Genomic DNA, 13,242 nt, shown 5'->3' with positions numbered 1-13,242 from the left:
TTTAAACCTCCGCCCAAAATTTAAAGTAGGAAAGAGAAGAGAAAGAAAAAGTGATGTTTGCGTTGTGTGCATTGCATGTATATGATTTAAGACGAGGGAAGTTCTAAAATAGCAACAGAAAACAATCAAGTTAAACAACAATTTTTAACTCAGTCCCCAAAGGAAAAAAGAAAATAAAGAAAGAAAAAGTGGGCGCTAAAGAAAAACTGCATGCATAATTATTTCAAAAATTTGAATATACGAGACAAAATAAAAGAGGATCGGTAGTGACGTTAGAAGTTAAGACGTGATAGGGAGGGTTGGTTGAACGTGACCAACGTACCACTCTAATTAACACCTACGAGAAGCGATCAGAGATAATGGGTACGAGGCACGCGAACGACTTAAGTCTAAAGCCGACCACCTGGCCCGTTCCCAAAAGACTGAATTCGCCCCAAACACCGGATAGTCGTTTGCATTAGGTGTTGTCATAGTAACACCAACCACCTACGACCCGACCATTCACCCAAGGAGGTAGTTTGTATGTGCATGTGTCACGGGTATTCCCAATCCTTTAAGGGCAGACAGACACGTGGATGATAGTCGTGTATGGGACTCGGCTGCTAGTTGCGAACCGGAGCGATGTTTTTAAGCTCGGTAGGATTGGAAGAGGCAGGCAGCATCCCCGGGGATGCTCCGAACATTCGTCAAGGAGGAAGCGCGCCAGACCCGCTCGGGTGTAACGTCCCTAAGGAGAATTTAAATTCGAAATTAAAGATTTCTTTTAGTAACGGAGAAGATTCGAAACGCGGTAGTACGGACACTTTTCACATAGTTTTAATGAGGAGATCGAGAGATGCGGCCAGTCGCATTATCCCGATTTCAAATAATTACGGCTTAATATATGATAATCGCATTAAATTATTCGCTTGGTTACAGTTTATTCTTATGTGGAAGAATCCCGAAGTTATGAGGCTTTGTGTACAACGGGATTGGGATTTGCATTGAGTGCTGCACTTAAGGCAGATGGTGTTGGCAATTTAGCTAGATGGAAGAATTCAGTTGAGCTTTTACGTGATTGACTGGATTCACCTTAAGATGAGTTAGAGACGACGAGAATTTATTAAAGTGAATTTCGACTCGTTCAATTCCTTACCGACGAATGGACGTCACACCGAAAAATATGATGAATTTATTACACCGAATTGTAAATCAGGTCGACGAAAGGAAAGGAAGAAGGAAAAAAAAGAAGAAGAAATGAAGAAGATAGAAGACTCTTCAAAGCTCGTCATCCGAAAACATCCTCCTTTATTATATTTAAAATTAAAAATCTTCCCTCTCGCCCCCTTTCGGTAAAACTTGATGGGCGGACGTGACGTCATCCGATTAAAAAATCTTCCCTTTCGCCCCCCTTCCGGCAGAACTCGATCGGCTAGACGTGACGTCAGACATTTAAAACGCCTCGATTGGTGGAAGTGTCAGTTTTTCGAATATTCAAATTTTCGAGTCTATGATCAGGTATTCAGATGAGAAATAAAGCGGAGAATTTAATATTAAGACGGTCAAGGAAAAACAACGACGGTTACGGATCAATAATTCACAGTCGGACGGAGATAAAAAGAAAACCACTTATGGTAAATGTCTGCAGATTACAGCTTAACGACTCTCTGGGTTAAAAAGCTGTCTCGCAGAGGGTGCGAGATTTGGAAAGAATTAAAAAAAAAAAGAAAAAAAAATTGGGTGGAAAGGGAGCTTGCGAATGAGGGGAAAGTGCCGTGAATACGACAGGAAGTAGCTAGTGCTCGGATAATTAGCTAACATCCGGTGACGTGGCTGCTAATGATGACACTCCGCCTTGTAAGCATTGCGAGAGAATATGTCAGGAATGTAATACTTGCCGGTAGCATCGTAAGATTTTTTTTCCGTTTCCGAGGCAAGAATATTGCGGAATTCCGTTCCGTCCGAACTGCATTCCATCGTCGGTGCTGTAATCTTACATACCAGGCAACTGTTCCGGACTTTGAAAACTGTCTTGGAGAACAACACGGGGAATTCTTCTTGTACTCTCCTCCAGCGGCCAAAAGCTTTAACTCAAACAAACCGACAGATTTAAAGTGGGATAAACAGAATTAAAATTTATTTCTCCTATCCTGCTGTGTGTGTGTGTGTGTGAATTTTAGAAAGGGGAGAAAGGAAAGAAGAAAAAAAAAAAAAAAAAAAACGGCGCTCGAGGGAAGGGGCAAAGAGTGAGTGTGCTGGAAGGTTGCTGATGAATGAAATAATAAATATGCAAAGAAGAAGGCAACCAGTTAAGCTTCGTCGGAGAGAGCGAGGGAGGCAAACAGCGGCAGTCGGGTGAACGGCTTATCTTCTCCGTGCAAACAGATCTGTGGGGCTGCGATAAAGGGATGTGTACACAACCGTCACTACTGGAAAACAGTGGCGGAGACGCCAGGACGGAGATGAGGTGAGGAAAATTTAGCCTCGTTATCTCCTACTTCCGTCTGTCGGTTGTGGATGTTGCATATTTCACCGGCTTCCATTTTAATGGGAGACTTGTAATGATATTCTATGTTGATTGGCTAGCCGGCCCGTGACGTCACTGATACTTTTTTTTCCGCTTAAAAAATATCCCTTTCGCCTAGCAGGGGTGTATTTTATTTATTTTCCTCACTCTCTCTCTTTCTATCTTTTTCTCGCTCTTCTTAAATTTTAATTACGTAAGAAACTTGAATTTATTCTAAAATCCTCCAACTACCCACCTGCTTTTTTGGCAGCGTATAGATTTGCTTCTTCTTGTGCTTTTCCTATGTTTTTCTTATATCTTATCCTCTTGTTACCAAACCAATTAGATACCTGGAAGAGATAAAAACCAGGTTAAAATTCTTACCAAAAAAGAAAACAATAAAATAAACTACTCCTATACAAAAATAAAAATCGCGATCAGCGAGTCACTCGAGTGGGAAACCCCAGAGAATTTTCAAACACGCAAACCTAAGAAAATTTAAGTAAAATTAAAGGAAAAAATTTTTCACATTTCTATATACTTCAACAGTTGCTAGGATACATTATTAGAGTATATATATATATATATATATATATATTTCGTTAGGGAACGAAGCGTTTCTTTGACATTAAATAAAATAAAAGAAACGACAGAAGGAGAGGGGAAGGAAAAAGAAGAGAAAGAGGAAGAAAAAAAAAAGGAGAAGGGGAAAAATGGAATCTCTAGCTGATGAAGATCTCTTCAGGCGCTTCAATAGTTAAATGGTCGTTTTCTAGCTAACTTGCGCACAACGCAATCATTATCAAGAGGAGTACAAATGTCGACAAATATAGTATGAAACTCCATCGGAGCAAAAGCATCTGGCAATCTGCCAAGCGAGGTATAACCAAAGAAGAAAAAGTACCCCCCCCAAAAAATGTTATATATATATATAAATACGTATCCCAGTCGGTAATGATTATAGAATCCGTGATACACATCATTTTATGTTCTCGTTCCTCTCAATAATTCAGTAGGTTTCCAGATAAAAATAATAAGCTAATAATTATAGTATTTTATTTTATTTTTAAATTCGAACATACAGACGAACGTGCGCTTACCTGGGATACCGTGATGCCGCATTTTCTGGCCAATTCCTCTTTCGCTTCTTCGCTGGGATAAGGATTACTTAAATGCGAATAAAAATACTCGTTCAAGATCTCCGTGGCTTGTTTACTAAAATTCCTCCTCTTCCTCCTGTACGAAGAGAAAATAAGTTGTGTACGAGGACAAAAGCGATCGGATAATTTAATTAAATGTCTATTTATTAATATATAAAAATTTTTTTGGGGGAGGGGAGAGAGAGATAGGAGAGAGAAAGAGAGAAATAAAAAAAAAATACGTAGGTAATTAATATTAAAAGCGTCGACACGTGTTGTGAATTAACAGATGCGGTATGAAAGAAGAGCGTAAAAGGAGGGGGGGAGAAAAAACGATGAGAAAACGGGGGAAAAATCTGATAAAAATCCAAAAACAAACATCAGCAATTAAAGGGAAAGAGCATGCGCGGTTAGGGATTACAATTGGGGAGATACACTTGTGCTTGTAGTGGAAGTTACGAGATTACTTTTTAATCATTGTAGGAAAAAAGTCTCGGAGAGATATGTTCATCCACGCTTGACCAACCTCGAAAATGAGAAGTGTTGATGGTTACTATGACAACGAAAAATGGAACTGTATTTGTCAAAAGGTAGCATCGGATGCGGGATGAAGTAGTGCACACGATGTGCAGGCATTTCCATGTTCAATGTCAATATAAACTGATTTATATAAAAAAGAAAGCGGGCCAATTTGTCGGCTACTCTCCATCCTCCCTAAAGCCGAAGGATGAATATTTTAACTTTTAAAAAAAATAAATAAATAAATACATATATATATAATGGAAACATACGAGATGGAAAGGTAAAGTTTACTTAAATTTATTAGCTTTAATGAGAGTCGAATGTTAGGTGACGTCACAAAATGTTTAATTTTTCTATGGTGTTTAAATCGCTTTACGTCATTTTGTAATCGAAATTTACAATTTTTGTAAGGAGATAAAACACGTTTAAGATATATTCCATCACGCACCAACGTTATACTCAGTCGGATCGAGAGAAATTAATTTGCAGCTGTAAACCGTAACAAATTTCGATCTGTGCCGCCCAATTCCATTAGATCACTTCCCAACTCTACGTCATCACGAAAATTGTTACCAATTTCTAACTAGTCATTTTGGCAAGAGTTCGAAATATTTTTTATAAGCATATATACATTTTAAATATGATAAATTTTAGTTAGAAACGGGCGGAAAAAAATAAATAAAATATATATATATATATATACATTTGTGTTTCCTTACCTCGCATCTAAAAACCTGGACCTTAAAATCATGACAGCTTCACAAGTACTCTGCTTCAACTGTACCTGGATGGAATTGAATTTCTTGTGGATTATTTGCACCATTCTTTCGATTTCTTTCGGTGTTATGGGTCTTGTTCGACTCTGTTCCCGTAGAAGGTTCATAACGTGCGTCGTGAATTCATTGCACGCCTGAAAATAAAGTTCGAAAATAATAAAGAGAGAAATTATTACGAAATTTAAAGCAAAATAAAGTGTCTATTAAACACCGAAACGACCTAAAGTGAAATTATTTCTCGTATGCTCATAAAATGGCGGTATTGTTCTCCGGGCAATCAATCAAGAAAAACTCGCTTTGACTCTTATATATATATTATATCACGAATAATATCGCTGCAAACACTAATTTTAGACCCGATATTCTTTTTTAATTGCAAAAAATTACAGCTGAAAAGGATCGTATTCAGTTTTGCCCGCTTAAATTGGAGTGAAAGGGGAGGAAGTCACGGATTAACGAGTACCATTCATAATAACGCTCATTTCTGCTGGATAGGGAGGAAAAAAATATATATGTATGTATATATATATATTAAAAAAAACAAAGCTTCCCACCCATCCTTTCGGCGACAGACAGACAAGACGGTTGCCATATCGTTTTTCATAATACCCAGCAATCCTCTAAGTACAGAACGGATACCCTCCTATATAAAGTGGATGGGGAGTAGAAACAACTAATTTAAGTTTCCATAAAAGCGAGCCAGCCACGAAAAAACTACGCAGGAAGAAAGAAAAAGAGGAGGAGAGAGAGGAAAAAAAAACCCCTCTCTTCTTGTCGAACGATCGGTTGGGTGAGGCTAAATCTAATATAACAGTGGCCGACCTGTCAAAGCATACAGAAAACACACCTAGTGCAATGTGATTAGGGAATCATAACCCTTATGAAACGTCGGTTGGTCCAAAGTGCCTGTAAAGCGTTACATCGTCTTTCACTAGTGTAATTTGGTCCCCCCTCCATCGTCTGCAGTGTGTAATGGTGCAGGATGAGGTGGACGGACGGGTAATGGAGATCCTAATTCTTTACTTAACAAAAATAAACATTTATGAAGTGGAAATAGGATGAGGATGATTACACAAACACTAAAACTCGCAAATAAAATTTATATTATTATTAGTAATATTATCGTTGTTCGCTCGTAAGGATTTTATCGTTGACCAATGACAGGATGACGTTTAGGAATTTCCTTCTCTCCACTGACGTAGGATGGATGCAAAAGATCCTTAAAAATCGTCTTAGAAAGGTCTTAAAATGTAAATTTTCAATCCGGTTTCGGGATTTAAGGATTACTTCTCGGTTTTAGGACTACTTCTAGGACTTAAAATCATCGATAAGTCACGAAAAATGAAGGTTTATCTTACTAAATTGACGACCGATTTTCGTTTTTCCAGCATCCTAGGATCACTTAAAGATGTTTTGTTGGGATTTACCTCATCGGATATAATTTTTAAGGACTTTTTTCGAGGAATAAAGACACCGAACGGCCCGAAATATAAATATTCATAACGAGTTTAGCAAGTAGAAGTAAACCTTAGTGGAGACGGCGAAATTTAAAGCGGGACTTAATTTTGGAAGGAAGATCGGGATTGATTTGACAAGCGGAAATCCGGGGACAAACACATTTATAAGTGAGTGGAGAAATTGTATAGAATTCACACCTCGGCCTAAAAAGGCAAGATGATGTATGAAAGAGCCAGTGCTACCTCATTTGGCGAGTAGAGAAGATAAAGCAATCGTTTTGACCATATGGGTCTCGCATCAATGATGTAGCGAGAGAAGGAAACAATTCCGCATTAAGGAAGGATATAATGCACGAAGCAACAGCAAATGATAACCTAGGCGGTAATAAATATCACGCGTGGTGGCTAAGATTTATGATTTCTTCGATGACACGCCACGACGATGAGGCCCGAGCCGACCTTTGGGCACTTGGACCGAGAAGGGGAGAAGGAAGGGAGGTGAAAGGTCGCGTGCTGGGCGTGAAGCTATTTAATAACAATTAAGTGACCGCAGAGACTATCCGAAGCCTCGAGAAAGACGGGGCACGGTAATTAGGCGACAGACATAAAGGATGAAAAAACATATGATTGTAATAGGATTTGGGATGGTGGACGAGTAATGGGCTTCCGATACACGAAAGGCAAAAACAAGCTAATAAAATATTCACGGGGTTTCTATTCGCTGGATAAGGCGTCAAAAGTTAAATGATATTATGGGTAGCCCAGTTAAGATGGATGGCACCGGTGGGACCGTGCAGCAACACTACTGACAGAATAATTTTTAATGAATTAGCCGAAATGCGTCCAGGAAATCGGAAAGTAACATAATCATGCATTATAGCCAGAAAAATCCGAAATTTCTACCTCGCCGATACCAAATAGGATTTGGCGGGACCGGAGTAATGAAGTAGATTTACAAAACTCATAAATTAGAGCCCCTTTGACAGATTCGTCCGGGACTAAATTAATTAAAATGGCGTATTTGCCCGTCACGTGACCCGGCATGGCTTGGGTACCGAAAAATTGCGGAGCGAGAGAGCGCGCGGCAAAGCGAAGAAGGAAGAGGAGGAGGAGGAGGAGGAGGAGGGAAAGTGTAGAGTTTTGCAACATATGCGGCCCGTCTATGGGAGCTGTCATATTTCGGCGGTTTAGCGAGACGGGGCACAATCAATTTTCTTTCTGATGCGATTAAGACATCCCGGTGGATGCGAGCATCCATTAGCCAGGGTGATACCTACATTGTCGGTATTGGAGACGCCATACGTCTTTGTCTGAGGCCACAAGACAGGTGAGTTATACATCTGCTAGCCACGTGCAATTTTTCACACCCTACACAACAACTCTAATGGAGGTGGCTTTCAACACAGCCGACTCGACCTTCTATATGTGTGAGTTTTCGATACGCTATAGACTAGCAACAGGGAATGCTTGCTTTTCCGGTAATGGTGTCTACGTGTGGGCTTTCTCCTCTACTTTTTTCTGATGGAAGGATCTTCACTGTTTACTATTTTTATTTATTGGACTTTTCTGCAGCTTAGATGGAAGTTTGTTGTTAGAAAAATATTTGGTTTCTACCGACCATTCTGGCTGCGAGTAAGCGTGTCGTATATAATTTTCGCCATGTTTCTTTTATCTCGTAAACGTGCTCCAACATTTTTTCCTCTCTGCCTCACTTCTAAAAGCTCTTCAGGAATGTTGAATTTAATTAAATTTTTTCTAAATTCAACCCATAATTTCTATGATACAGACGAAGAAATCGTGCTAACCGGCTCCCCTACTGAGACACAGAAAATCTTTCGATGGACTGAAAGAGGAGAATCTTTAAAAATGATCAAGGATCAGAGCAGGAGTGAGAGATAATTTTTATAACAATTCTATCAATACAAGGGCTCTAAAGCTACCGTAGAAGTAGTAGTATATAGTTGTAGTAGTAGTAGTAGAAGGGAAAGAGCCATAAAACAACACGCTTTACCCACACTACAACCGAAGAGCACAGATGGTAAGGTTTCCAGCTCCTAATACCCCTCGAGTCCCCTGGGGATTTTAGTGGGAGATAGAATATATTTGTGAAAAGAAGACTCGGTCGTTTGTTATAGGCGGCTCGTCTCTGGGGGAATGGATGGGAAGGTGACAGATGAGGACACCTGCGTCCACAGGACATCCAGTTGAATGTACATAGGAAAATGTAGGCAGCACACTGCCATTCGGATATTCAGCCAGGTTACCTATTAAAAATTCTTGAAAAGTATCTTTTATAGAAAAAAGGGGGGAGGAAATATATATATATGTATAAATTTTTCTCTAAAATAGACAACTCGCGAATTCGTAAACACCTATCTCTCCTCGTTACTTGTGTTATTGTGCCACGTTTACTTCGATTACAACCGAGTGGGTACGCAGATTTATTGCCCGCTACAAAAAATAATTAAGGGCATCATATTTAATGATATCCACCTTGATTTATTCTGAATGAGAGAGGCAAGTTACTATAACAAGTAAGTTGCGAGTTCAACAGGGTGACAATCGTATCTAGTTTTTCCCACTGTAAAAGTGATGACAGACTAGGGGTGGAAAATGCCAGTTGGGAGGGTACCACTTGATTGATGAAGGCATGTAATTGGCTGTCTGACGGACGGCATTACCATACAAATTGGTGTCCTGGCTACTTTAATTAAGCGATGGTAGAATGAGACAAAGACAACTTACTAATTACAACATGTCTAATCCTGCCTCTTGTTCGTCACGTCGAACCGACCTCTTTTTCTGTTATGTGCTTCTTTTTTTTTATTCAACTCTCCTAAACTGTGTTTCCTGTTCAGTTAGTCAGCAGTATGCAATCTCGCGACCATTGTAAGGGAAATAATGAGATGGAGAATTAAGGATCTTCTTTTTGATACTGATTTCTCTTCACCGTTTCCAACTTGGCTGGCGACTAGATTACACCAATGCATTTCTATTACCATAATATATACTTTATATTAATTTTCCAGTTTCCTTTAAGAGAGAGTGTTCGAAAAACCGGTGTGCACGCTAGGTTAATAGCTCCGCCATGATATAAAAATGCATAAAGACCAACTTTAACCTTTTATAATTGTTAAGAAAAGCAATTAAGAACATTGGCAACCCAACAGGGAGGTCTGGCGGTTGAGTGGCCTTTTTTTTTTCTTTTTTATAAGATGGGAGGAGTCACTCACCTGTTCGTACTTCTCCAACTCTTGATGGTATATTTGTCGTATCTGTGCCAATTTGGCACGGTAATCTGAGTGTTCTATGGCATTTTCGGACTGAGTGGGACCACTGGACGCTGCCGCTGTCGCATTGGCAGCTGCGTTGGCACCGCCACCTTTCTCTGGTCCTGCCACTCCTTCGGCTATCAGCATGTTGTCTAACCTCATTAACTGCGGATCAGGTGGTTCTTCTTCTTGGGTGTTCCGGAGACTGAGCACTAGAATAAAACAACTTTGATCAGCCAAGAGTGGACCACACCGATTTCACTTAATAATTAAACGCGGAATGAAAGAAGATATTTAAAAAATAATAATAATAATTCGCATGATATTATTAATTAAAATTCCTAAACTCGGTTGTGCATAGCCTTCGGTAAGTGAAACTACTTCATAGTGAGAGAGAGGCACGAAACTCAAAAAGCAAGAATGTTTTCATCTAGTAAAATTCAATTAAAAGCACTTTTGCTAACGTAAAAGTTGATTTATAGAGGAATAAAATGTCTCCGAAACTTCAAAATGAAAGCATCACTCCCGCACTTTTAAACAGGAAGTCCTTGTTAAACGCAAGCTTAAGGGATTAGGATGTATATTAAAACGCTCTTTCGTGTTTAGTACATTAAAATTATGATTAGAGTTTTGGGGATGTAAGAGAAAAAAGAAAAAAATATACCAGATTAGCGAGAAAAACGTCAAAATTCGCAAGGGGAGAAGGGGGAAGAAGCAACTTGTGTCAAATCCGAGCAGTAAAAAGTTAGAAGGACTCCCTACAGCGTAGAATGAGTGACATTTTGGGAACTGCTATTCCCATGCTAATCTGAAATCCTAAAAAATCAGGCTCCCCATCCTACAATTGGAAGACAAGCTGTACCGTGAGGGAGAAGCAGAAGAGCTAGATAAATTGATACCTATTCTTTTCTCTATTGTCTCCATAGATTTTCCAAAAGTGATAGGAGAATTCCCAGAGAGAAAGACAGGAAAGACTGCTGTACCAACGTGGGAACTACCACTCGCGTTTCTTGGTACGGTGGCCATGGATATTGTGATGCTGCTTGGGTGGGCACACGACACCAACTCCGTAATGACAGGTTTTGATGTCACGTTCCTGCGGTTCTGTCGTCAAAGGAGTATGACTCGTGACTGCACCGTGAAATCAGCGTGATGAACGTTAGAGGGGTGGTTTATGGCAACCATTTTCCTTCTAGCGAACGATGCAAACGAAATGAATTTTGGAAAAAATGCATTTTCTGGGGAGAAACTAGTCGAAACCAGATCGAGATACCATAAGCTAGATTGAGTGACGGTTAATAACAATCTTGCTATTGTTTGGTAGGGAATAAATCTAGAGATTCGATTGCATCGGCAATAATATTGCATGGGCTCTGGCAAGCTTCCAAACTGATATCATTGGTAACGAAATAGTTGAAACATAGCCAACCAATAAGGGAATACGTTGTGGACGGTGGACGTTGCAGGCCTGTCACCAGGAAGGATGAGAGAATGGAAGTAGAGTCGAGAGAGACACGAAACGGAGGAAAGACGCATCACACCCATTAGATAATGAGGCCATTCAACCCAGAACAGGGGACCGAACTGCTGGGAGGCGGATACTTACATTGGCAACAGGAGAAGATGGCGCCAAGTTCGTAATTAAGAGAGGAAGAGAGAAAGAATACGAGAAGCGGAATGAGAGAAAAAAGTCGGCTTCTTGCCAGACAAACCTCGACTGTTGCTAACTGGATGTAATTAATGCAGACTCGCATCAACCTGTTGATGGCCGAGTGGTTGTCAACTCCACCTTACTCTATCAATTCTATTACACCCGTCACGTGACCCCCGAGTGTAATTAATCTGCAATCCTGTAAAGACCATAAATCAAAACGGGATGTTGTGTGTTTGTGGTTGTCTCTTCTGTGCCACCGGCACGTCACCCACCTCCAGATTTTTTCCTCCGTCTTGTCAACGTCTAGGAAAATTGTTAACCATCATAAGGATAATAAATTATCCACCATTGAACAAAATTCTATTAAGTTTCGGCCGCAGCCTCACTCTTAATTGTAGAAATTCCCGAAAATGGCCCGCTGCCACCGTCTTTAAAGAGGGCATCATTTCAATTTAAAGGAGGAAAAAAAGAAAGAAAGAAAGAAAGAAAGGAGTGGAAACAAAAAGAAGAAAAATCTCCAAGTGATTGTCAGCAGGTTGGAACGGTAGCTCGCTGATATCAGCACGACAGATGATACTATAACACAAGGTGACACAATGACACTTTAGGCTTACGGTGTCATTTATTTCCGCATCTCTCTGTTTTCTCTTCCCCTCCACCGTAGGGAACGGGCGTTCTATTCCGTTCTACCACCCGACATAAGTTTTTCGCATTCGGTGTAACGACCTGAGTCGTCTGCAATTGTCTGCCAAACAAGATTTGATGGCAATTTGCTATTTATTATTCGCGCAGGGTTCCTTTTACTCAATGCCCCTATCTATATACCGAGGCAAAATTAGCCAAGGAACCTTCAAATTTCCTCTACCCCTGATTATTTCCACATCAGTTCTTTAATATCGGACCAACTTTAAATATTCCAACACAATGCCCCTGCCTATTCTCTTCTTAACAGACAAATTGTATTTGTCTGTTAAGAACTCGTTACTCTAACCTTTCGGGACTTTCCAATACCGCAATTCGGCGACAATTTCCACGTAGTAAGGTGCTAAATTTTGAACGAAACTTGCATCATACATCAAGAATTGGCCACGAAAATTTCTCTTTAAAACAGTTTTTCCGGGTATCCACACGCACAAACAATCGGCAATGCCGTTTTTTTGGCTGGTAATAATTTCTGTCAAGGTCAAGGCGCTTCTTAGTATTAATAAAAGTTAAGGTTCGAATGACGTAACGGGCACGTGACGGATTTTTTGGCTTACTTAGTGACATCATCTATTTTAATGAAAGCATTATCTTTATCCTCATCTGGCGAACGGTCGATCTTTTGGATCAAACAAAGAGATCACTGGAGCTTGCCGTATGAAATAATCATAGAAGGACCCCAGTGCTGTCACAAGCCATCAGGACAGTGCCGTCTGTATCCTAGGCGACGGACTGCGAAGGGGAGAAAGAGACAGCGGTCATGCAAGCTCTCCCATCAGAATATAATTACAGAATAGGGAGCCTGTTATCTTATTGGTTTCGTTCTCCGTTATCTTCTTCCATCCGAATAAGGAAGGTTTCTTGCACTAGTGTAAACGTCCCGGCGCCTTAAACATCCTTAAAAACCTTCGTCATAACGTAGAAGAGGAAGAGGGTCCCAGAGGAGAGAGACGGGAAAAAATTCGAGGTGACATCATCCGCTTTTTAAATAGGCAAATTAATGAGATTTTATTACAAATTCGAATATAATTAAAGTCGACTGGTAATGCACGGGTTGACGGCTGAAGGAGAGCCAAAAAAAGAGAGATAATTCTTTCAAAAATAAGTCAAGAAATTATCTGGTACTGTAACCGTGGTGATTAATTAGCAATGTCCGTGAAGGCTAGGAACGGTAACCATGACAACGCGTCGATTGAAGCGGGCCCCGCACCGATCACCCCTTTCGTAGACGTTAA

At 40.1% G+C, this 13,242-nt stretch overlaps 1 protein-coding gene across 3 annotated transcripts in view; it reads right to left on the bottom strand.

Annotated features, from left to right (window-relative positions):
• Window positions 1-13,242, bottom strand: part of LOC136979666 (homeobox protein extradenticle-like) — a 73,069-nt gene that overhangs the window by 4,519 nt on the left and 55,308 nt on the right. For all 3 annotated transcript variants that reach the window (XM_067275701.1, XM_067275702.1, XM_067275703.1), the window contains exons 3-6: window positions 9,613-9,863; window positions 4,866-5,056; window positions 3,586-3,721; window positions 2,742-2,835 (exon numbers count right to left, since the gene is read on the bottom strand). In XM_067275701.1, coding sequence (XP_067131802.1) covers window positions 2,742-2,835; window positions 3,586-3,721; window positions 4,866-5,056; window positions 9,613-9,863 — 672 coding nt within the window. The remainder of the gene's footprint in view (window positions 1-2,741; window positions 2,836-3,585; window positions 3,722-4,865; window positions 5,057-9,612; window positions 9,864-13,242) is intronic.

This window comes from Centruroides vittatus, unplaced genomic scaffold, assembly GCF_030686945.1.
Source record: "Centruroides vittatus isolate TY-2023 unplaced genomic scaffold, ASM3068694v2 contig_630, whole genome shotgun sequence".
Classification (NCBI taxonomy): domain Eukaryota; kingdom Metazoa; phylum Arthropoda; class Arachnida; order Scorpiones; family Buthidae; genus Centruroides; species Centruroides vittatus.
The sequence above is the reverse complement of the archived record's forward strand: the minus strand, read 5'-3'. Positions and strand labels throughout refer to the sequence as shown.